Here is a 26,313-nt window from a genome sequence, read left to right on the forward strand (position 1 = left end):
TGCCACTCACATCGATGTGCGGGATCCAGCTGCTGCACAGCTGTACACACAACCACATACGACCCACAGACACACACCAAGCATACAGCGCGAAACCAGAACTTCAAGGAGGGTGTTACTCAAGGGTATTAGTACAAGAAATGGACTCTCTCAAGAAAGGTTTTTCACTTGAACATTTTGCTGAAGAAGTACCTGCACGAGAGAGAGAGAGAGAGAGAGAGAGAGAGAGAGAGACACACACACACACACACACACACACAACAACACACACACCACACACACACACACAACACACACACAGAGAGGGAGAGACAGAGAGAAACAAAGAGTGAAGCAGTAGCAGCTCAGCTCTGATCTCTTTATCTGGGGACTCATTCACTGCAAAAAAAGGTCCTCTTTTAGGCCGAAGGAAATGCACGAGAAAACGTATAGTATCAGCCAGAAAACGAAGCGGTATTGTGCATGTGTGACCCTGAAGCCATTTGTCAAAACAATCATTCAGAGACATCTTGTCTTAATAACAATCTGGCCTCATCTTGTCTGAAAAGGGGTTGTGATCATAATAACGAAGGCTCCTTGGGGTGAAACCAGGAAGCTCCTGTGGAGCTCTGTCTGAATAAACATGTAAAACACTCACATACTATTTAAAATGCCCTATGTATTATCTTCAACTCTATTGTACCATCCTGTCCGTCACAACATACTACACGCTAAATCTTGGTCAGTTATTTCCTATCATGAAGTTGGAACCCCTTCTCCATGGCAACAGATTTGTTTTTGGCAAATATACACATGGCAAGATTGAGCGAGGAGTTGGCCCCTAATCAGTGACAGGGAGCTAGGAGTTGGCCTCTAGTCCATGACTCAGAGCATTCATTCAAACCCAGAGTGGCGCTACAGTACGGCGACCTTCATGGGGACTTGGGGCAACTCATAGCGCCCGGCAATTAACTATTTGCCGATGGAGGACAAACTCTGTAACCTATGGCCAATCCCAAACTAAGATTAACTCAAAACGATCAGACTGCTGTACTCTACAGCACGCTGTGCTTGTGTGTTGCTCAACCCTGACGTCCTCTAGCCAATGCATTGTCCTCCGAGGTAATTAAGTTTGTAATGGAGAGTTGAGCAAAGCCATTCCCCTGGGCCCTGCCTCATCTGAGCATGCTGCCCTGCAGGGTGGCTGCTGGTGGTTTTATGTGCGTTAGAGTGTGTGTGTGTGTGTGTGTGTGTGTGTGTGTGTGACCCCCTTTTTAAAGCCCAGCGTGGCAACAACAAAGAGCTCACTAAAATAACTGCAGCTGCCAGCACTTGTCCTTGTGCCCCCCAGTGTAGCGATCTGCAAGCCTCCCTCCGAGACGCTAACGCGTGCCCAAACACACACACACACACACACGTGCAAGCGAGCGCGCACAAACACACACAAACACAGACGCACACATAAACAAGCACACACACCGCACACACACACACACACACACACACAGGCACATGTACAAACAGGCACACACACAGTGGCACACATGGCTTCCACCAAATGTCCAGAGAAAGGCCGCAACACTGAGTGGGTGGCCTTTTCCATGTCCCTTCCAAGCCCCCCAACCCCCACTCCCAAGCAGCCCCCTCCCCGGCCCTGTCTTACGTTATCATTTTACCACATCTGCCCTCCTCCAAAGACAGAATTAACTTCACTCTGTGTCGCCCCCCTTTTCCACGGGTTTCGTTGCAGAGCAGATCCAGCAGTGATGTAAGCCTGCGGTTGCTCGCCATTTAAAATCCCAGCGGATCAACAGGACCGTGACGTCTGGGGAAACCTCAGCGCACCTCTTCTTTTCTTACATTTAGAAAAGGGGTGTCATGCCCTGCTCCTGAACATTACCGTCTTCTTTTGTTTTTTTGATGACAGAGGAATGTCAGGAATGGGTTGATCCGGAGCTGTGATTATGATATAGGATTTGCCTTCTCTCTATTGTTCGAGGTACAGGTGATAAGACACACCGTGGAAGCCACAAGCATGCCATTGAGACGGGGACACATTATGGCTCTGTGTCAAAACCATGTGAATATGTACTGCACAATACTGAGATTGTTCCAAAGTGAGCACTGGGAATCAGTTGAACTTTAAGGCCTGGACATCCTCCACCCCCCCCCCCCCCCCCCCCCCTTTGTTTGGATGGTTTGCAAACAAACCGGACAATAATGCACTGGGAATGACAGAATAAGGAAGCCTGCGGCAAGTGGGATCGGATGTAAGAGAACAGCTGAATGTTGACTCCCACACACATCTCCTTGGGGATATAGATACTACGTTACTGTGGAGGTGGAAGACATTCTTCCAGGCTGCTGGATGAAACCATACCGGATTGAGATTAGCAGAGGGTTATTGCAAAGGTTTGGACAATGGGGAAAATGATCGCCAAATGTAACAATTTCAGATTCCTTAGAGCAGTGGACGTGAATGGTTTACATTAGCTAACATGGTTAGAGACAGCATAGGATACTAGCCTTGTGAGTTAATGAACGTTGTTCATTAAATTCATCGATTTCTAAACATGGGAGTAGCTTTACGTTGTTCAAAACACTCCACGCATCAGATTAAATTAATAAATAACGCTCTCGCTCACTTCGCTCTGGCTTAATTTTGTCTGAAGAAAGCAAAAATGTACATAGCTTCCTGTGCAAATTTATTTTCATCTATTACACTTATTGTTATTCATTCTATTTCATATGGTTTACGGTTTAGCTCTGTCGATTGCTACACCTTGTTAGGGTCAGGGTTAGGATAGCACCGCGCGCCTCGTTCGTTGTGAACTGCAACTCTCTCTCTCTCCCTAGCACTGATCGCTCCCTTCAATTTTCGAAAAGGCTTTCATCTGCCTCACGGCTCTACTTGTCTGCAGAGAGAACCAGAAGGGAACCCAGAGGCCAGGATGGTATCCTACGGGCTGGATGTGTACAGCAACCAATGCAGGACAACAACTATAACCCTCCTCACTGCCGCGCTGATATAAGAGCATTGCAATAAGCCACCTCATCTAATCATAGGACATATAAAGTGGACCGCGTGCAAACTCCAAACCACCGTGGAGGTATTAAATACATCAGGGAAAAATACTGCATGGTGTCAAGCTCCTATTAGTGACCTTTGCAGGCACACAAAACTAGGAAGTTTATAGCAGAAGAAGCAATAAACCATAGTAACGAGGCCTATTGTAGTCAAAGGTTGAGCTGCAAAACATGGGTGTTTTAGGCCAAATCCTTCAGTTATTAACAATGTCACACTGTATCTTTCCCAACTTCCATGAAGGATATCGTTGGTCCTATTTTTAAACCTGCGCTTATTAGACGCCAACGGCTTAAGGTTAGCCAGAGGTTGAACATTAAAGATAGTTTTTAACTGCCGCTCGATTATGGAGAAGAGCGTACTTCTCGAATGGATAGTAACAACAACAACATCAACAACAACAAAACCTCTTTGCTGTTCTTATCTAGTGTTGTTATTCACAGATAACTGCATCATATACTTGTATCTGACGTTAAAGAATGTTAAAAGAGATATGGACATGTGCTGTCCATATCCTAATTCCAGGGGCCAATAACACGGATCATACTTTATGTATGTGATTGTGAATGTATATGCCCCTACTCTAATGTCAGCGACAAAAACCATGATGTAATATACTATCCTGGCCTGTCAGGGGCCCCGGGTGTGGCATCAAGGACAAACTGAAGAGCCTGCCCCCCGATGGACATTGTCTTTGACACGGCCGTAAACAGTCTGACTTACATTTAATTTTAGCTGTGCAGTGCCAGGGAAATTGCTGAGGGGGTGAGGGGGCCGTGGAGGTATTAATAGCCCCTTAAGGCTTGAGATGGAAGGCTCTGGCTCTACAGCGAGACAGGAAACTATTCCAACGCATTGCCACAACGGCGAGAGACATTTCACATGAAACAGACCTTTGACACCGAAACAGCACAAATCGCAGTTTCAAGCAGAGTCAATGCACTACGGGATGAGTCACATTTACACCACCATCAGCATGATTTCACAGGAACACCAAGACAGGGATTGATAGCCTTCATTTGTGTTGGTCATGTCCAGGGAGATTAGGTGGAGTAATTTAGCAACAAAAACATCCAATCGCTCACTTCAAGCTTTCCGTTTCCAAGCCCGTAAGTATGGGCAGTGACGTGTCTACACATACTGGAAAGTTGTGAATTTGTTCGGTTTTGGGCAATCCCTAGTCAGGGCAGTTCGTATTCTATGTGCATGTGTCTGCTCAAACGGTCAGAAACAGACTCCATGAGGGTGGTATGAGGGCCCGACGTCCACAGGTGGGGGTTGTGCTTACAGCCCAACACCGTGCAGGACGTTTGGCATTTGCCAGAGAACACCAAGATTGGCAAATTCGCCACTGGCACCCTGTGCTCTTCACAGATGAAAGCAGGTTCACACTGAGCACATGTGACAGACGCGACAGAGTCTGGAGACGCCGTGGAGAACGTTCTGCTGCCTGCAACATCCTCCAGCATGACCGGTTTGGCGGTGGGTCAGTAATGGTATGGGGTGGCATTTCTTAGTGTTCCCTTTATTTTTTTGAGCAGTGTATATATATATCCGACTTTGGAGAGAAGTTTCCTGTGGGTGGAATTCAAAACAAGGATGTTTTGTGATGTCTGCCAGAGCTTTTATCATGTCTCTCATGCGTCTCTCTGGGCTTTCAGGAGGAGAGAGGATGTCTGTGTGTCTCCTAAAGATGTGGGGCCCTGTTTTGACCTGACTCTGTGAGATGCAGCAGCAGGAAGAGAAGGGAACACCATTCATGTGCAGGCAGGCATGGAGGTACACACATACACACACACACACACACACACACACACACACACACACACACACACACACACAACACACAACACACCACACACACACACACACACACACACACACACACACAAACAAAACCACCAGCACACGGACAGAAACACACATACACACATGGACACAGACACACATACACACACAAACACAAATAAAAGTACTTCGACACAGACACACACGCACACACACACACACACACATACACACACAAGACACACACATACACATTCTCTAGCATGCATTACACTCAAACACAGAAAAACATAGTCACACACACACACACACATGCAAGCACTTATACACACACGGCCACCCACAAAAACACACCCACAGCCACAGCCACACACACACACACACACACACACACACACACACACACACACACACACACACACACACACACACACACACACACACACACACACACACACACACCAGCCACCGCTATATGTGGAGCCAATAGGTGGCTCTACAGAGTGAATTGCTGTAGGAGAGAGGGGTTCTGTGCGTCAACAAGGTGTATCCGGGGAGCTTCAGGCCCCAGTAGCCCCAGTAAATGACTTACTTGTGGTTTCTGGGGCATCGGTCCATGGTGTGCTTCCCCCGTCCTCTCCACTTGGAAGCTCTGTAAGATATAAATCACGCCTGGTCAAACACAGCTTCAATGGTGGAGTAGAACAAGGGCAACAATGTATCTTCAAGAGTGAGCTTTCTGTGAATACAGTCAATAGTTCGATAGGCCTTCTGAGGAGCTGTAAGCAGCACCCAGGTTTAGACGCCATCTCTGACACCACATTAACCAACCTAAAGTCAACCCACCACCACGTTGACTTCAGGTTTACATGACAATACTTTAACAACAAAAAAGATTTGCCAATAATTGCACATGACATGATGCGAATGTTGAAACTCTTTGAGAGGTAAATGCTAATGACTTTTGAAATTGCTTCTACATTGCGTATGTCTTCAAGTATTTCCTGTGTCAATCACCCCACGGCAAAACAATTTACGGACTGGGGGGCAGTGGGGACGGGACGGACGGACAGACGACAATGTCGGGAATGCAAAACCAAAAACATACAGCTCCTATAAATTAAGAACAGTTGCTGTTGAGGTTCAGGCTTCCCCCCCCCCCCCCCCCGTCTCCCTCTAGCTTAGCCCATCCCGCTGTCTCCCTCCAGCTAAGCCCACCTCCCGATGCCTCGTCGGCAGCAAAGTCCTCGTCGTCATTCAGGAAGCTGCGGGACACACGGAGGGTCTTCTCCGTCTCCAGGTCCTCTGGCAGAGCCGCCTCTCCCCACACCTTGGAGCCATGACAGACCTGGGTCATAAAAACACAGAGGGGGGGGGATGGGGAGGAGGGGGGTTGGAGGTGGGGGGGGGAGAAGAGTGATTTACTGGGGTTGAAGTCTCAACTGTGGAGTGAGGTTACACCCAGCCCGGTGTGTACCACAGCAGCCCACCCTCAACCCCCCCAGGAGACCAGGGGGAAACAAAGGCAGGGACAGGAAACACACCACGGTGATATGTTTGCTCTTGCCTTTTCTGTTATCTCTCAGTGGGCTCCTTGTTGCTTTTGCTCATGCAAACAACCCCAAAAAATGAACATGAATGACGCCATCCAAAAAGTTCTGAAGAACCCAGTGTGGCCCATAATGGCGCGATTGTACCTGTGTTTACACTACTGCTGGGGAAGGATTAGGACCAGTGTTGGGTTTGCTGCACACATCTCTCGGCGCACACAGACACAGACACACACGGTGAGCACAGAACTGAAAGCAAAGTCAACAGCCATTGACATTGACTTTAGACATTTTTGGATGACACAAATCTGTTAAAGGTCAGCAGTAGGTTGCCCCGCGGGTCGGAAAAGACCTGCTGTTTACAAACGGCTCCCCTGTTCTGGGATTGACGGCGCTTCCGTCACAGAAAACAGCTGTCAGCTCGTCGAGCAGCTGGAACATCCTGCCTGCTCCTACCTCGAGGGAAGCTTCAAAACCAGGTGCTGATCACCGCCAAGTCTCATCTCACGGATGGGAACTGGCAATTCCCAAGGCCTGCCTCTGGCTAAGCGCGTAACCTCATTCCTCTGGTATTCCCAAACCAACAAGGCTCTTTAAGAACACACTGCTCCATCTTGGCCTCCGATTCCTGATCAATGATTTGTCATTTTTCGACTTCATCGTTTCATAACCGAGCTTACAGGTATAACATATAGCGGGCACAGAGGCCTCTGTGTGTGCTGTGTGAGTGTGAAGATTTTTCTCACTGATAAAATTCCTGCAGATTCTTATCGCAGCCTTCCCCAGCAGTATCCCTGACCCCTGGCCTGTCGGGTCACTTGACACAGGAAGCAGGCCTGCCTCCTCTCCCAGCAAGGGGCTGCACATGACCCCACTCACCCTTGACTCCCACGATCAGCCCGCGATCAACCCGTAGCCTGCGATCAACCCGTAGCCTGCGATCAACCCGTAGCCCGCGATCCATCATGGCAGGCACAGCCAGGCATTTCTCCTGAGCCTGCCCATTGTGCCACCAGGGATCTGCTTCCACATCAGTCGCCCAATACCTCTCAGGATCTGATCCCCACATCGCAGCCAAAACACCCACAATCCCTCCCCAAAGCTGGCCAGAAAGCAGCGGGGGGGGGGGGGGGGGGGGGGGGGTGTCCGTCTGCGTGCCTGCGCACGGCCCCCCCTGGCAGAGAGCCACCGCTGGCATTACAGTCGACGTGGCACGTCAGTTCCAATTCCAGCCGTAGAGTTCCCCCCCGTTGAAACGCTCCGGCTAATTAATAGCTTGATCTCCCTCCCAAATCCCCTTGCCGACCCACTGAACACCCTAGTAACAACAACTCGCCGGGCCGTTTTCGAAAAGAAAACGCTGAGCGGACAAATTCCTTTCAGCGCCCGCTCGGGTGTGATCATCTCCTGCTTCCCGCGCCCTTGGGGACAGGCGAGCATCTGGGTGAACGCAAGGGGGCCCCGCCGGCCGTGGACTGGGCCTTGAACGAGCGCACGAGAGACACGATGGCCGGACCATCCTTCGGTCCTAGCTTACAACAAACGCAACCCCCCCAGTCAACGCAACCCCCCCCACCCCCCATCAAGAACTAAACAAGAAGTTCAGCCGAAAGTCAGTTGATGTTCCGAGGAGGCCTGCGACTGTTGATTGACCGTGAGTCAGGGTGACTCATCAACAAACACACAGTCAATCTTTCTCTTGGCTGCCGCACCTTGGGGTAAATAACCGGCATGGCCTTTGCCTTCTCAAGAGAGGCTTGAAACGTGTCTAATGGTCTTTCAAGATGTCTGCCCCCCTAGAGAGACGAAGGTCTCGCACTTACTTGATTAATGAGGCAAACAAAAACCCGGCCTCTCAAGCAGCTAGGTATACAATATTTAGGTAAGCACAGATAGGCACGCATATTACGATATAAATGAATACACACACACAAATACACATCTGCATTCCATCCGAGAGGGATCCAGGAGTTTATTTACGACTAATACTCTAATACTCAGCAGGCACTGTGGATATGGAGTAGCAGGTGATGAAGCACAGAAGCCAGTAGTCATTCTCTTGGGTTCGCCCATCTGCTGTTTACCCTGACCAGTGGGAAACCAGTGCATTTTGTTCCATAACATTGATAATGAGGCAGAGAGATAGAGAGAGAGAGAGAGAGAGAGAGAGAGAGAGAGAGAGAGAGAGAGAGAGAGAGAGAGAGAGAGAGAGAGAGAGAGAGAGAGAGAGAGAAAGAGGATGGAGCTACCAGCAGCTGTCGCAGAGCTGGGCAGCTGAAGATCTGCCATCACTTCCATAATCAACAAAGACGTTGGCTTCGGAGAGAGAGAGCGAGGGAAAAATTACAATCCCACACTACACAGAAGAAGTGCGTGCCAAGATGATGTGCAAAAGTGCAAAGGCCAAGTCTCACGCATTAGACACACACCACACACACACCATACACACACACCTTACACATACACACCACACACACACGCACACACACACACACACACATGACAATAAAAAACAAAAATGTTCACGTTGAAATGAAGGCCCACAAAAACAAACATCTGGAACACACAAAACATCCATGTAAAAAGCATGGCCAAAAACACAGATGTACACTGACTTACATACACACACACACACACACACACACACACACACACACACACACACACACACACACACACACACACACACACACACACACACACACACACACACAGAACATAAATTCCTTTGCTACACGCCTGTGACAGCCAACGTTTTGTCCGAGGCATGCATGGGATGTATTGTTCCCGGGACTAAAGTCGCCCTCCCTTGCATAAGCCCACTGCTGTACAGCTGCAGAACTCTGTGGGAATCCCGCTCCTTCAAACCAAACCATCACTCCAGCCTTCATGACAACATTTCCTGCATATTTAAGTTGATAGAGAAAAAATAAAGGAGTTGCTGGATGTTTGCGGGGGAATGCATGCTTGGGGTCGGCATATGGCCATGGAGACGGAAGGAACGCCAGCTCCCGTCCCACAATGTCGCTCTCTCCAGCTCACTGCTCATGGATGCCACGTTGAAATCACCAGACAGTGATTCTTGTGGACTGTCCTGTCTCCTCTCGACTATCATCAGTAACCCTCTCTGTGTCTTGCCCGTATTCGGTCGCTCTCCTTCTAAGTTATCTCATTCTTTCCTTCAGGTTCTGTTTTTCTCAAACAATATCAAATTATATTTACAGTAGACTTGAGGAAGCAGCGACAGGGCGTTCCAAAAGGGAACGGACTGTAAACTGAAGAAGGATCCTCTCCCTATCTGGTCTTAGAGAGAGAGAAAGAGAGAGAGCGAGAGAGGGGGAGAGAGAGAGAGAGAGAGAGAGAGAGAGAGAGAGAGAGAGAGAGAGAGAGAGAGAGAGAGAGAGAGAGAGAGAGAGAGAGAGAGAGAGAGAGAGAGAGAGAGAGAGAGAGAGAGAGAGAGAGAGAGAGAGAGAGAGAGAGAGAGAGAGAGAGAGAGAGATTGTGTGAGGGTAAGATAGCGTGAGAACTTGTGAGAGAGAGACAGAGATACATAGACATAGCAACAGACATGGTGTAGCGATAGAGAGAAAGATAGCCAGAGATAGAGAGAGCGAAAGAGACAGAAATACCGTGCCAGATACACCAATAAGCCCACAAGTCAACCAGACCCTAGAACGTCCCCTTTACTGGACACCATAGCTATCTAAGGAGTATAACATCGGACCAAGAGGACAATGAAATCTGGTGCATTAAAAACCCAGGAAAGACCCCCCCGACACACACAAGCATGCTAGTGTGTGCAGCGTTACGTTGCGCCCTCCAGCGTGTCCAGTGCAGACTCTGCGATACAACTCGGGATGGTGATACAAAACCAAGTTCCATGCATCAGCAAAATTGTACGTGGCACATTAGAGTTTATGGCCATGATGCTAACATCTGGATTTCTGTCGCTCATTAAATGAAATTACAATCGGACCTATCACATTCATTTCAGGCTTTAAATGCCAACCTTGGGTTGTTTCACTGGTAGGAAAACACGAGTTAAAAGAACAACAACATTGGAATGTCTCTCAGTGAGCCCGAGCATCGCGTCTGGCACTGGGTCTGAGTGTTGACAGGGAGGACAGAGAAACACGAGAAGAAGTCAGCTTATTTTCCAGGTCACGCCTCGTGCTACATCCCCAATGGTGTAAACAACAGGACAGGCCCAACACACACACATACACACACACACACACACACACACACACACACACACACACACACACACACACACACACACACACACACCACACACACACACACACACACACACACACACACACACCCACACACACACACACACACACACACAGACACACACACACACAGACACACCTTGAGGCTCTTTGACACCCAAAATAAGACAGGAAGGGCTCAGACCTGGGAGACAAAGGCCGAGACGTACGACAAACCAAGCGTGGAGTGAGAAGAGAAGGACTCTGTGTGTCATAAGCCCTTGAGTAAAGTGGAAGTTTGGGTGGGGGGGGGGTTGACAAACTGCCACTTCTGTCACTACAACTCAGCCTGGTTGAGGGGGGTGGGGGGGCCCCTGTGGGATAAAGGGCCCGATGAGTGAGGCCCTTCATGGTCGCCACGGCTCTCCCGGCATTTTCCACAGGGTCCGTAACCCCCCCTGATTGGACGGGGAGGGGGAGGCGGGAGTGGAAGGAGGGACGCTCACAAACACCCTTTGCGGCACGACGCGACCTCAAGAGGTCTGCCCTTCTTTAACAGGTCCCTGGGTCTGACGCGTTACTCGCGAGCGTGCCCGCGCTCCGACACGCTCCGACACGCTCCACGGTGCTGTGGAAGGAAAGTCTAGACCAGTGTTTCCCCAACTTTTTTTACTGGGGACGCTTTTTTTTTTAATTACAAACAATTGCGACCCAATTCACAATAGGCCTTATCTATAAAAAAAAAAAATTGAACGCCAATGTGTAAAAAAATAAAATAAAAAGTATTTTGTAATTTTTTTATTTACATTAGTTTGGCTACCCAATTTAAATCTCTGGGTTGCGACCCAGTCTTTGGGAATGACTGGTCTAGACGACGAGGGCACGGCGGTGCGCGTTTGTGCGTGTGTGTTGAGTGTGTTGTTGTGTGCTTTTGTGCGTTCAAGCCGGTGTCTGTCAGGCTGCTGGGGAGCAAAATCGGCCCCGCATTTCCAAAACTTGAAAAACTTCTTGTTTGGAGGGTCTAGTCAAATATATTCCCTCAGGCTGTTTTTTCTCTCTCTCTCTCTCGTTCTCTCGTTCTCTCGTTCTCTCTCTCTCTCTCTCTCTCTCTCTCTCTCTCTCTCTCTCTCTCTCTCTCTCTCTCTCTCTCTCTCTCTCTCTCTCTCTCTCTCTCTCTCTCTCTCTCTCTCTCTCTCTCTCTCTCTCTCTCTCTCTCTCTCTCTCTCTCTCTCACTCTCTCTCTCTCTCTCCCTCTCTCCCTCTCTCCCTCTCTCACTCTCTCACTCTCTCCCTCTCTCCCTCTCTCTCTCTCTCTCTCTCTCTCTCTCTCCCTACCTCATAAGGGCACTGAGACCCACTTGACCATGGCTTTAGTTTGCCACAAGCATTCCACAGTGGGTCTGAATTTTCTCTGCAATGCAAACTATTTCCTTTTCTTTTCACTCTGGGCACACGAGAAGCCACAGGTACTGCATGGTAGGAACCCGAGCATAGCACGAGACAGCGTAGTCCTTTAGTGTGTTCCTTATTAAATCAGTTCCAGCCCCAAAGGGAAACATTTCCGAATCACTAAACTGTAATAACACATGATATTCTTATGCTCTCCATCACCGGGAATACGTTGATTTAGTGCAAAGAGCTTGGAGCTTGTTAAGCAAATTACTCTCTTTACAGTTTCACAAACTTGGACCCCAGGACACGTTGGGTTCTTTTTCATGCTATAATCATAATAATAGTTTATTAACATTTTATTCCTATTTAACAGAAACAGTCACGTTGGGGTTGGTTCCTTTGCAATAATAATAATCATAGATAGAGTTTCACAGGTACTGATGTATTTCACAGGTGCCAATGGAAATTGGCACAAACCCCGATCCAACCCCTTTCTTTGTTCATTTGTTTTAAAGCAGAATTCTGACATATCGAGCTATACTAAGAAACCCCGATCCAAAACCTCTCAAAACGGCAAAGATCCTAAAAGTACTCCTGTTAAGTAAATGTGTTATTATTTTTAAATCCATTGTTCGCCCTGTGAGGTATGAAAGCGAAGGCATTGAAAGACAACATCACAGCGTGCAGAGTGCTGAGCACCAGCGGGGCGGAGGGGGACCTCCGGTGAGACACAACCTAACCGCATGCCTTCAGAGGCTCTTCACTGTGTGCACCAGCGCTCACCTTGTTTAGGGAAACACGTCAGGCTTACAACCTGGACCTGTGTGGACCGGCCCAGATCATCCCTGCGGCACACACACACAGCCACACGTACACCTATGCACACACAACCCTATTCACACATACACCTATGCACACATACACAGACGCACCGCTATGCACACACATATGCACACGCACTTATGCAAACACAAACACACACACACACACACACACACACACACACACACACACACACACACACACACACACACACACACACACACACACACACACACACACACACTAGGGCTGAACGATTTTAAGAAAAAATTGAAATTGCGATTTTTCTGGTAGAGATTGCGGTTTAGATTTCAACCACGATTTATTTTCTTTAAATCAAGTTTCAGTATAAATTAATATAACCAATGAATTCCATTAAGGTAATGCAATAATGAAAACTGCTGGCAACAGATTTCAAATGCAAGACTGTTTATTCAAGTACCTAAGAAACAACAACCAAAAAAGTCAAATAAAAAGGGAGCCCTCTTTCTCAAGTAAACTTGCTTCAATGGCTCATCAGCATCAAAATAATTGCATATAAAATTAAATAAAAAATAAAAAATAAAATAAAAACGCAGCTTTGACGATCCCAAAATCGTAATGCTTGAGATCGCGACTTTCGGTCGAAAACGATAGATCGTTCAGTCCTAACACACACACACACACACACACACACACACACACACACACACACACACACACACACACACACACACACACACACACACACACACACACCACACACACACACACACACAGGGGGCGGAATAGAGAGAGAGAGGGAGAGAGAGACATAGAAAGCCACAGAACCAGAACTACACTTAAGGCAGAGGAAGATCACAAAGCAGGACCAGGTAGCCTCTGGCTGCTGCAGAGTGACTAGGCAGGAGGACTAGGAAGACATAAAGTTTGGATTAATCCCTTCCAAACACTAAGTGTGTGTGTATACTTAGCATGCTGCTGACAAATGACACATGCTTCTTTAAGGTTTGAAGTTGGTTGTGATTCACGTGTTATCTCTACGGTGTCTGGACACGTTGACAAAAGCTAAATGTCTACCGGTTTAAAGTTGGTATACACACAGGTATGGATTCTCCATGGGTATGTTTTGCATTTTTTATGATGATTAAAAATATAATTGTGTGTCTTTACACTCTCAAAAAAGTGAATTATACACATAAGAATCTAACGGCAGTTTCTGTGTATTTGTTTCATATTGTATAAATAGACAATGGAATAATTTCCCAAATTGCTATAGAAAAACGGAAAGTCCCTGCTTGAATCCAAAGGGACATTCCATCCCCTCCGTTTCCATCTGTAGTGTAACCCTTGAGCAGGGCATTGTAATGAAGGTGCGCCATGGGTCACTGTGGGGTATTTTAGGCCAAAGGTTGCAGTAGGCTGGCGACATGAGGACCAGACAGGGAACAAGATCAGGCTGTGGTGGGAAACCAGACACCCTCTCTCCCTGCCCCAACGCCCACCAAAGTAATATCTGGGGGTGTGGGGGGGGGGGGGGGGGGGGGGGGCTGGGGAATTCAACCACAGTGATAGCAGATACCAGAGGGATTATGTAAACAAGGTAAAGGAGAGGAGGCTGTTTACCACTGGGTCAAATAAGGATTTGGTTTAAATGTAATGTCTGCATTACATTTTACATTGTGGCATAAGGCCAGCACTATTTGTGGAAGTAAAATATGTTCCACTCAACCTAGGCGTATAACAAGAGAGAGACCCAAGAATTGCAAGCTATCAATAATGCGCAATCCCATAAAAAATCAAGTCAACTGTCTATATGGATGGAAAAATGTTCAGTGAATACATCCCAGGTCCAATATCTGGATTAGGGAATAGGGATGTTCCTTATGACTTATTTCCCTCGTGGTTAACCTGACGCTTCGTGAACTACAAACTTGTTGACGAGAACAGGTTATTATTGAATAGCCCATTCCAGATTGACATCGAAACTCTCCCACACACACACACACACACACACACACACACACACACACACACACACACACACACACACACACACACACACACACACACACACACACACACACTTATTTATAGGCATCGTTAACAGCATTGTATTCAATGTGTCCTCCACTGTGTGTGGCATTATACAGTGTTGAAACGCTATCGACTCAAATAGCCCGTGGTGCGAAGGCCCAAACAACACCTTCCCAATGGGCCCCCCACACGTCTTCCTTCCCGCCTCCAATTATCACCCCCAGCAGGGGCCCCAGCAAGGGCCCAGCAAGGGCCCAGCAGTGCCCCCATCCAGGGACCACCCTAGTGTTGCTGCCACCACGAATCCCGTCCCCACCACGGCCCCTACTATCAGTGAACAAAGGGTTACACCTCCCCCTCTCGTTTACACACATATAGTAACCTAGAAATACACACACACACACACATACATGCACATACACACATACACACGCACACACAGGCGTACACACTTTTAAAAGCCTTTAAAATACCCGCACACGTATCAACCTACGGTTGCCGGGCCTACCCTGTTTTAATAGGGCTCTGGGTTGTGTTATACTGGAATAGATGTTCAGCTCTCAAAGCTACTGCTGGTGCTAATGTGAAAATGTGTCCAAAATGAAAGCCAAAACTTTTAGCCCTTTATTAGAAAAGATACAAAAAGTATCCCACTGAAGGCTTCGTGTTGAGATGTTTAGAAATTGAAGGCACAGGAGCAGTTGTCTATTTACAGAGATGTTTCTCTGAAAGGACAAACTGATATTGGCCTTGATAAATACAAAACAGTCTAATGGGGAGGGGGAGGGGGGAGGAGCCAGCAAAGAGTATCTATCTCTCCATGCGGTTGAATGTCAGTTTACCTTAAACATAAACAGAGCATTCTCCTGGGATCTAAAAATACTGTGCACGTAAATGTGTCTGTGTTTGAATGCGTGTAAGCAAGGGTGCGTGAATATGTGTGTGTATTAGCATGTGTATACTAAGAAACTGTGGGTGCGTGTGTGTGTTTGGGTGTGTACTAAGCAACCGGTGTGTGTGTGTGTGTGTGTGTGTGTGTGTGTGTGTGTGTGTGTGTGTGTGTGTGTGTGTGTGTGTGTGTGTGTGTGTGTGTGTGTGTGTGAGTGTGTGAGTGTGTGCGTGTGTTTCCGGTCAGCAGGACTGGGCGGGTGACCCGTCCCGTGCTGGACGAGGCTCAGGGGTCTGCAGCTCCGGTTTCCAGACAGCTGAGAGCTGAGAACCACCGCGGGGGCCGTGGTCTGCTGAGATATACGGTCTTGGGTTTTTTGTTGATGTATGAAGGACGTTGTCAAATGAACCTTAATGCAATATTTCCCTTGTAAAAAAGATGGCATCCACTGACCCTTACAGCTACTCGACTCCACAACTCAGATCCACAAAAAGTATCTATTAGTACGGTTCCCGGCGGCAGTATTTCCCATGATGTCATCGTGTTGATGCGCAGACGGGAGTCGAGAAAGGAGTCAAGGACAGCTGCTGGATGGCTCTGTCGAGAAGTTCGGATTCCTTCCTCCAAGTATGCTGCCAACATCAGCCTAATGACGCCTCGACGTCCATCTGACCACCCGTCTCAGACCCACCTGTTGCTCAGGCCACGTTCACACAGCCCCCTCACAAGGTCGTAGACCAGAACCAGCTAGATCTGTCAACTCCCCGCCCCCGCTCCCATTTATTATAATCAAGTGTTTCATTGTCCGGCTGCGGTGGGCAGGTCAACCTCGAAGCGAAACGGCTGCAGAAGATAAAAAAGACTTTCCCTATCACCGAATATGGCCTGCAGTGCAGCAACTTAGAATGAGTAACGACCTGTGATTTATGGAGAGCACACAGAGGTAATGAATCTCGTCTGTGACTAGGGTAAGCCATAATGAGTTGCAGGCGAGCTGTTTGTTGTATGTGGGGGAGAGAATGCTTTGGACGAGCCGCAGCAGGGCCTTCAGGGAGACCCGGGGACCTCAAGGAGTCCTGGTCCTAGGCAGGGTCCTTTTGAGAGGGTGCGCCAGGGAAACCACTTTCCAAGTTGATGCTTTTTGGGTTTTGTGATCTGATCTAGTAATGGACTTGCATTTGGCCGGCTTGGTCTATTGGACCGCCAAGCCGCTTCAGCATGCTGATCTGCCCAGCAGTTTGATTGTGACATCAGAAGAGTGTTTGTTTGACTGCTTCATTATCACAAAATATGAAAGGAAGAAGGAATACTCTCTCATCGTCACAATATGGCAGGAAGAAGGAATAATTGCTCATCATAACACGGCAGGAAGAAGGAATACTCGCTCATCATCATAACATGACCGGACGAAGGAAACGATCACCGCTGAGCACCTTTGCCAAGTGGACGCTCTCAGGATCTGTGTATGTGGTTCTACTCAGCGTGGTAGAACACGTTCAAAACCCTTTTTTTGGTAAATTTCTTTATTGTTGAGTTAAACGCTTCAAATAGTAATCCCTCAGACCCTGCCAAGGCCTAGAAGGGATTACATCGTGTTGACTAAGTGACAATGAGTCGCTCTCAGCTGTTCATTACATCACTATAAACGTGAAAGGAAGAAAGAGCAGAAAAATGTTTTTGCTTTTCACCATCTCACGCTTCATCACAAAATCAACAGAGAAGTCAGAGACAGATCTTCAAGGTTAAGTCCAAAATAGGAGACTATTAGAAAACTGTTCACATTATTTCAATTACCTGACAGCTTTTCCTTTGGCTGGAATAGGGAAGATACTTTTCCTCTTTATCAGGATCCATGCCCAAGAAGAAAGGACACATATTGTCAAAGGTTGTAGCCACAATTAAGATTAATATGTCTGCTAACAGGTCTAGCCAGTTTAGAAATAGACATGGGTTCGGGACAGAATCTTAAGTTGTCAACAGAAGAATTATTAACTGATGGCAAGAGGTTTTAAATTTGCTGTACTCGAAACCCATAAGTTACTTTCTTTGTTCATTTGTTTTAAAGCAGAATTCTGACATATCGAGCTATACTAAGAAAGCTCATGTGCATATGGCTGCTGCGAGTTAGAAAGGCTTACATTCAGTTTAACCAAACGTGGCTCTCACTAACTTGTGTGTTTGCATCCGCAAACACACAAGTGTTTTTGTGCAGCTTTCATTTTCTAAGGAATTCTGCGAATTAAGTTCTCTCCTCGGCCATGGAGGGTCATGTACTCTTCACATCCAAAACAGCCTGCAGGGAATGATTACAATACTGACAACCAGCTCAAGTATTGTCACAGTATGGAGACTCTGTGACAGGAAATGCTTGGCCGATTTATTGCTCGTCATGAATGACGGGGAAGTTACGAGCATAATGAAGGTGGGTTTCCGGGGAAGATAAAAATACCTGCAGGTGATATTACACTCTTCTTCAGAGGCCCTGCTTCCAGAGGGGGTCTTGGTGGAGGGCAGAGCCGGGGGGGGGGGGCACAGAATGAGTCAAGGACTGAGGAAGAGCAAAAGCAGCTCTCTGTGGCATATCCAGGCCGCATAGGAGAGAAGGCATGTGTTTACTCCTGCTTCTAATTTGGCACCTATCTGACGCACAGATTGAATCAATTACAGATTCCTATTAAGCTTGCGAGGGGAATTGCATGTTCTTGAGACTTTGGTTGACTACACATTGTTTATCTTGTGTGCGCAGGATCCAGTTGACCACGTGGCCTAGAAGTTTAAATCTGAATGACAACATTCTTTCAAAACCAACTCGGATTGCTAACTCTTGCGCACATAAAACAACAAGTGATACTTAGGGAGTGCTCTCAGATCCGTCGCCAAGGAGTCTCTCACTACAGTCGCCTTCAATGTGGAGGCCTGCTGCTGTGCTCACACCTCCCAGTTTGGTTGTCGGCCCTTGACAGCAATAAAATAAATATACACTGGGGAAAAGCCATGCTTCAGAGGGGGAAAAGCGGGCAGAAACAGCCAACCACTGCTCGACATACTCGCACACCCACATGTGCACTACAAACTGCAGCGCCTTGAGGCCGGCTCTTAAACACGTGAGCTCTGTGCGCCTCTGTGTCTCTGCAGATGTGATCCAAGCAGAAGGATTTATGCAACGCATGCAGATACAATTATTTTCAACCGTGCTATCGTCCCAGTTTTCTACCACAGGGGAATGTCCTTTTGGCTTCTACAATTTAAGTTTTGAGGATCAAAAGTAGGAATACATGTTAGGCACAGATTCCACACACTAGCATTCAGTGACATTTTTGACAAAATAGGGAATTACCTCAAAGTTTAGTGAGAGGGTTTAGCAAGAAAAAAGCCAGCAATCATTGACTGGAAATTTGAAATTTGAACAATGCCAAAGGCTGTTATTTTGGGATCAACATGGAAGAAAAGATCAGGGCTCTCACATTCTTCATTCTCGCATTTCTCTTGCACCTTTTTGTGTCTTACTGTCAACCACTGACAAAGAATCAAGGAGATAAACCAGATTATCTCCTCAAGAAGGGAATGACCTTAGGGAAAACTAGAGTTGTGTGACTTCGGCAGGTGTAAAATATCTTCCGAAGGGTTTATAAAAAGTTCTGCGTAATGTATCAGGGTCCATGACGTCCAGATCATAGGCATTGTGTTTCACCACGTCATCCTATCTATGACTATAAAGTGGCCTCCTGGGTTTACCTAGTAGTGATGGAAGAAACACTCTTTGCCTAAGAATTTATTTTTGGCTAAAGGTAGTGTAATCCTCTTTCGTGATTTTTGGCATACTTGCACATGCCAGGTGATAACATGCAACTTTAAACTTGAGAAACAAGGAGCAAAATCCTGGGCAGACTTTGGATAAGCAAAGCCAAAGATTGGTGGATGAAGATAGGCTCATGAACAAGGGCCTGAAGAAAAGCTGTTGGATACGAGATAAACAGCCCAGGCACTGTCCATATCCAAGGTCCACAAGGGGGCCGGACTGCTCTGCATCATAACTGCTGGTTCGATTACATACTCTTGAGAAGTTTGTCAGATTGAATCATTGTTTAATTTGGCTTCAATATAACACCCTTATCACTTTATAATCTGACTTCATATACCACATCAATGGTTTTACCCACCAGAAATGATTTCCGTCTAGACTCATTCCCTGCAGGGATGTGTGATTAGTCTACATGGCAGAATGGGAGGGAGATCACGTTCACGGGGCCAGTGATGTCATGTGTCAGGCTTTATCATATAATTACATGGCTGTCTGAAACAAGCAGCAGCACCTGGCCAAACACAGCAGCACACAATCCCTTTTGAATGGTAGTCGTAATATATCTCATAACTCTATACTAGTCAGTAGGATCATGGCATTAAGCAGGTTTGGATGGTAACATATATGATCTTATCCAATTAACGATTGTCCCACATGGAGAAGGAGGAAGGAATTCCCCTACAAACGGGGAACGCCCATTGGAACGGTTGCTTTGAAGGAAAGATAAAATCTCTGAGCTATATTAAACATTTTCCTCTTTTAACCTTCCTTCCTTCCTTCCTTCCTTCCTTCCTTCCTTCCTTCCTTCCTTCCTTCCTTCCTTCCTTCCTTCCTTCCTTCCTTCCTTCCTTCCTTCCTTCCTTCCTTCCTTCCTTCCTTCCTTCCTTCCTTCCTTCCTGGGGCCTTTCCTAAATAAACCACACAGTCTTATGGATTACCACTAGGCTATAAATTAATGGCAATCACGGAATTACTAAGCCGCAAAACACATCAAGATAATAGCCATACTGTTTATGTGATGTAAGTAGAGGGAGATGTGTTTTCAATGATTACTTGGTAACTTTGACCTTCAAGACATAACTGAAGAAAGAAAGGGAGAGAATTGAAACATTAAATAGGCTAACATTGGGCTGTGTCTGGACTTACTACACTAACTACACTGCATCTGGTAACAAGAACCGGAACAATGTAGGATTAACTAGTCATTGCAAGTCATCCAATGACCCCAAAAGACTCCAGCATCTTAAATGGGCCTTTACAGTACATTTCTGTACTTATATGCTCTGTAACCTTACAGGTTCTGTACCTTTCATCTTCTGTTCCATAACCTTACAGGCTCTGTTACCTAAGAGGTTTTGACCTAATGATGTCCTCATTGTAATTAGGGTAGCCAGGAGGAGCAGATAAGACTGTGCAGTAAAACTTGTGCAGGTTCAAATTACGAGCCAACACCTCAAAGAAGCCTAATGGCTGTTGGCTATTGATGGCTGATGATGTTACAATCATCGAAGAAATCTTATGCGACATTGTTATATTTAGAATACCAGCCATCCTCGCAGTGCTTGTGCACATGGAGAGAAGAGTAACAGATGTCCAAGGTACCTTGCAAATGTCTATTAGAGGATCCTACTGAACATAAATGACCCATGGGAGCATCCACAGACTGCTATGTGCGCTTTCTACAAACCTTTAGCTGAGCCCTCAAGTAAAGTAATGCGCGATGCAATGCGAAAGTAGCCCATGTTAATAACAATGTACGACCGAATTTTACAGTCTTACCCTTTGGAGTTTCTGGCTCAGTTCCAACAGCACAACACACCTGAGGGTGCCTTTGCTCTGATCCACTCACCATAAACACAGTCCTAGACCCACCCCAATCCCGATGAAATTCACCTGTCCTCATAATTCACAGACAGGCCCTAATTTGAAGGTGTGCTCAGACACCTACAGCAACATCTGTTTGCCAGGGGTTCATATCAAAATACAAAGACAGAAAGGCTAGCTCAACCCGTCCATTGGAGGAAGCAGATCTCGTGAAGGGATCATTTCCTATGATAATAAGAGATAATTTACAGAATGTAGGCTTTTGGTGTCCGTGTGAAAACAAAGAGCCTCAGGAGGTATATCAGTGATTCAGCCAGGTAGGATGGAAGGCAGTGTGTGTGTGTGTGTGGTGTGTGTGTGTGTGTGTGTGGGTGTGTGTGTGTGTGTGGTGTGTGTGTGTGTGTGTGTGTGGGTGTGTGTGTGTGTGTGTGTGTGCGAGTGTTTATTAATTCCCACTGCTAATAACGAAGCCAACCCCCAGACCAGTCCTCATCGACCTCTTACAATGAGGAAAGAAAGCAGAAAGAGCCTCATTTGAGTCACTACTGGCTTAGTGTTTATTTCCAAAAAGAGTGCACTCTCATATTGTGTACCAATTTCTGAACTATTATAAGCTTGAAGCGAGGAAGGGGTTTGTTAGATGGGAGGAGCTTGGCTGACTTTTCCTCCAGGACTAGGTGTTTACTGTCAGAAAATATATCCAGCGAATACATCAGTCGCAATAGCTAAAATACACACAATCCTGACACTCGAATCCCGAATCTCTGATCGCAAAATCTGTATAAAAAAAATACAAGAGCCAATTGGGAGGCTATACAAAATCACTTAATACCAACAGACTATTTTTACAAACAGAGATACGGTCATAGTGTTGGCATTATTAAGAATCAAAAACGGCTTACTCACACCCAAAAAGTGTGTTTCAGAATATTAAGTAACATGTTTACAACTTTGCCTAATTGGTTCAGTATAAAAAAAGAATCTATGATGTGGTGGAAGTTTTAAAGACATTGTTGTTGTATGCGTATCTTGTTAATAAATAAGCAAGTAATTCACCGGGCCCCATCCATTTAGCTGGCATTTTCAAACCCATTATTTGTGTTTAGAGTTGAGCAGGATGTGCGCGCGCGTGTGTGTGTGTGTGTGGTGTGTGTTTCATTTTGCTGCCGTCTTGTGGGCGAGGCGAGCGATACTTTGCCAGTATGCACACAGACCTCAAACACACAGCCTCCAGGCCCCCGTGCTTACCCTATGAAAACTACTGTCTGGGAGCCCTCTAGAAATGCGGTGGTGTTGTGTCTGCTCCCTCTATCTAGAATCAGAACAAACAGCGCCGAGCTCATTCTTCTATTATCTCCCCACTAAGTCTGCGTTCTTTTCCATTGCTTCTGCACCCGCGGAGCCCTGGGGCGTGGCAGCAGGGTGCAGGGAGACATGGGCTCCGGGGCGGCAGGGCATGCGCCGGGTGCCAAGGAATCCGAGGTCCGGGGGTCTGCCACCATTGTGCCGCCTCCCTCGCGCCGGGCCGCCCTCCCTGCCCCCGCCCCGTGCACCCGTGACAGGGTCACAACGGAGCCCCAGCGAGAGCACCCTCTCTCTCGCTGGGGCCTCTTCATCCCAGCACGGCCCAAAGGGCCTCCTCCGGGGGCCTTAGGGGCCCCATAAATCACACAGGCTTAGTTCAGTTCAGAGGAAGAACCGTTTAATTAGCCCCTCTGGAAGCACTGGTTGTCTGACCTTGTCTGAGCTTGCCTGATAAATAAGATCTAAAGAGGGTTTTTCTTCCTCAAACATGAGAAAATAAACCCCCCTGAATCAGTTATTGTTTCTGTATTCATTACAAAATTAATAGGAAAATATAAAGCATGAATTTTTAGGATAACATATTCATCGTTTAAGGCAAAGTGAGGTAGCCTGTTGAGCCGATAGTCACACATCATAACATGGATATTTTGAATAACAGTTCAGTTCGAATAACAGTTGCCAATGCCAACGATAAAGGCATGGTTGCATTAGTTTGGTTTCCATATGCATATAAATATCAGCATATGAATTCCCTTAGATTACATTCTCTCGTTAACCTCAATTTGTCTTTGCCTCTCCCTTTGTCCCATAGCTGCAACAACATACAGTTATCAGATGATCAGATCACATCTGATAACAAGGGCGTGATTCTAAGTTGGACCCTTTTTTTATGTGTTTCCGTGACCAGCTTGGGAAATAAAACCCAGCAGGGTTGAATGGAAAACACACACCAAAACAACCAGACCTTTACAGCTCTGGCAGGCCTACTGTGATGGAAACAGCAATATCACAGTCCAACTGAGCAGGAAAATAAATGCAATGACTGGCTCATGACTCAATATAACTGAGCTCCATAAGGTCCAAAGGAAATTTCTTAATCCCTTGTTCAAACATGCCATTCACAACTGTATAATAGAGAAAAACTAACAGGAAAGCTACTGTGCTACTTAGAGCAAGGCAGGCAATCTGAAGAAGCTGACGCAAATAGAACTGAAAACGTTTGCCCCTGCATGTTTACTCTTAAGGGGATTACAGAAGGTGGACATGAGGGGGGGGGCGGGAAGGTTGTTGACTAAAAATCAAAGGATGAAGAATTGGACAAACTCAAGTTTGTACAGATGTATTTATGAGATAACATGTCTTCAATGGCAGGAGACCAAAGAGGGGACTCCCGGGTCGGAAAACAGCCGGTCATAACGCTGGACGCGTGGAACAGGATGTGTCCCGAATTGCACTCAGGAAAGCATGACAAAAACGTCACTCCAGGGGAAGTGCGTTTGTTTCGCCCACAGTCGATTCCCATCTTCATTTCTCCAACAGGATGATAACTCATCCCAAGCCAGAAGCTTCGGATGCCCATAAAGGAGCCTCAAACAATGGTCTTCAGAAAAGATCTCGTCTAGCTCTCGATATAGCCCACAATGAAAGAGATCACTTGGCCAGACTTCCCCTTCCTATTTTGCCTGCAGGAACTGCTGAGTCAGTGGTGAAGCGGCTGGAGAAGGTCAGGGGTGTCGTAAAAAGAGCTGGGTGCTGTTCAGGTTAAATGTGGAAGCCTTTCACCGGCAGTTAAAGTGGAGAAAGGGGAGAAAGAGGAAGGAGGAAGGGGGGTGAGGGTAAGTGTGTGAAAGAGACAGAGAGAGATAGAGAGACTTTCCCAATTCATTGCATGTGTGTGTGTCTGTGAGTATACAGATATTTGTTTGTGTGTGTGTGTGTGTGTGTTTGTGTTTGTGTTTGCGCACATGCTAGTTTGTGTGTGAGTGTGTTTGTTTTTGCGCAATTGCGTCTGTGTGTGTGTTTGCATGTGTGTCTGCGCACTTTTGGTGTGTACGTGTGTTTGCGCACGTGCATGTGATAGTGTGTGATAGTGTGTGTGTGTGTGTGTGTGTGTGTGTGTGTGTGTGTGTGTGTGTGTGTGTGTGTGTGTGTGTGTGTGTGTGTGTGTGTGTGTGTGTGTGTGCCCATGACTTGCTTTGCCGAGTGGCTGTGCACATGCAAAATGTAGAATAAAACAGTATGTTTTCAGGGGCGCGTTGCTGACGTGCTAACACAGACCAGACCATGATGGCTCTGCTCCTGCGAGGATTTAATCCTCTCATACCTATCTGAATGCCTGCAGCCAGGATGTGAAGAAGTGGGGAAGTCCACCGAAAAATGAGTGCTTCCGCAAGAAGGATGTCCTAATAGCTAATATATCATTAACCTTATCGTGACGTATTTATCCATTAGCTAAAGATACCTTTTCGGGCAAATTACACAGTAATAACAGTTCCAAAATGTTGTCTTGTTGCCGTTAGCAGCGACGGGCCTGATTGAGTTAACAAGGTAAGAATGACAACATTGGGTATGCAGTCACATTGTGTAGCATTCAACAATATTACTGGTGCAATAATACTGGTCAATATTAAAGAGGAGACATTTTTTGCTTTAGTTTTCATGCCACCCAAAATGTTGCTACATCCATCCCATCCCTTAATAATCAAATATTTAGGAAGTTAAGAGATCTTATTTTATTTTATCTTGCGACTTTGAAAAGAAAGACAATTTGCAACTTCTCAAAAGTGATAAAAGAAAACAAAAGTACTGGCACGGAAAGCTTCACCATTTGGCATGTAGAAACCTGTCTTACATTAAAAGGAAGCTAAAAGAAGAAAAAGAAAAGAAAGCAAAGGCGGTGTACTTTCATCTGTGTTCTGGGAGGTAACTGGGAGGTTGCTGTTGTTAGGTAAAAGTTCACTCAAAGAACTTTTGTTCAACAAAGTATGGACGTCATACATACTCAAGACAATTGTACTCCCTGTGTTTCAACACCCATCTCTTCATTGTTACATTTCCTAAAGTATGGAGGTCCAAAACAAAATGAAGCATAAATCATATGATATTCCATTTTTCATACCAGAGCTTACTTCTTGTTGGCCAGTCCCTAATTAGATGGGAAGAATTGAAAGAATAAACTGAATATAGTGGGATACGGAAAGAGCAGAACTGTGGCTTTAGGAACTAAATGAAAGAGCAGAAAATGTATTCATTTTGCAAAACATTACAAAAGAGACTTGTTACGAACACCGCCCTTTTGAGAATCTAAGTACTGTTTGTGCAAAGAAGGCCCATGCAAAGAAAATACATTTGTCTTCTAAGGCAAGAAAAAGCATACCCGAGTGACTTAACATTGCTCCTCAGTAAATGGACAATATGACATTCAGTAACATACAGATGAAGAGAAACCCTCGTCAGTTATTATTGATGTTTTTAAATGTGTTTATTATCAGCCTCAGAGGGAAAGCGTTGGAGTAAAACTCTATTGAGTGCAGGCATGGACCATGCCAAAGAAGAAAGAAATGCTAGATTGACATGCTGGACAGATGAGGATGTGGATGCTTATTTGCTTGCAATGCCCCTGTCATAGCCTAACTTTCCAATGC

At 46.3% G+C, this 26,313-nt stretch overlaps 1 protein-coding gene across 10 annotated transcripts in view; it reads right to left on the minus strand.

Moving 5' to 3' along the window:
* Nucleotides 1–26,313, minus strand: part of hspg2 (heparan sulfate proteoglycan 2) — a 94,578-nt gene that overhangs the window by 64,437 nt on the left and 3,828 nt on the right. For all 10 annotated transcript variants that reach the window (XM_030360435.1, XM_030360480.1, XM_030360462.1 and 7 more), the window contains exons 2-3: nucleotides 6,071–6,200; nucleotides 5,445–5,504 (exon numbers count right to left, since the gene is read on the minus strand). In XM_030360435.1, coding sequence (XP_030216295.1) covers nucleotides 5,445–5,504; nucleotides 6,071–6,200 — 190 coding nt within the window. The remainder of the gene's footprint in view (nucleotides 1–5,444; nucleotides 5,505–6,070; nucleotides 6,201–26,313) is intronic.

Source organism: Gadus morhua, chromosome 1 (genome assembly GCF_902167405.1).
Source record: "Gadus morhua chromosome 1, gadMor3.0, whole genome shotgun sequence".
Lineage (NCBI taxonomy): Eukaryota > Metazoa > Chordata > Actinopteri > Gadiformes > Gadidae > Gadus > Gadus morhua.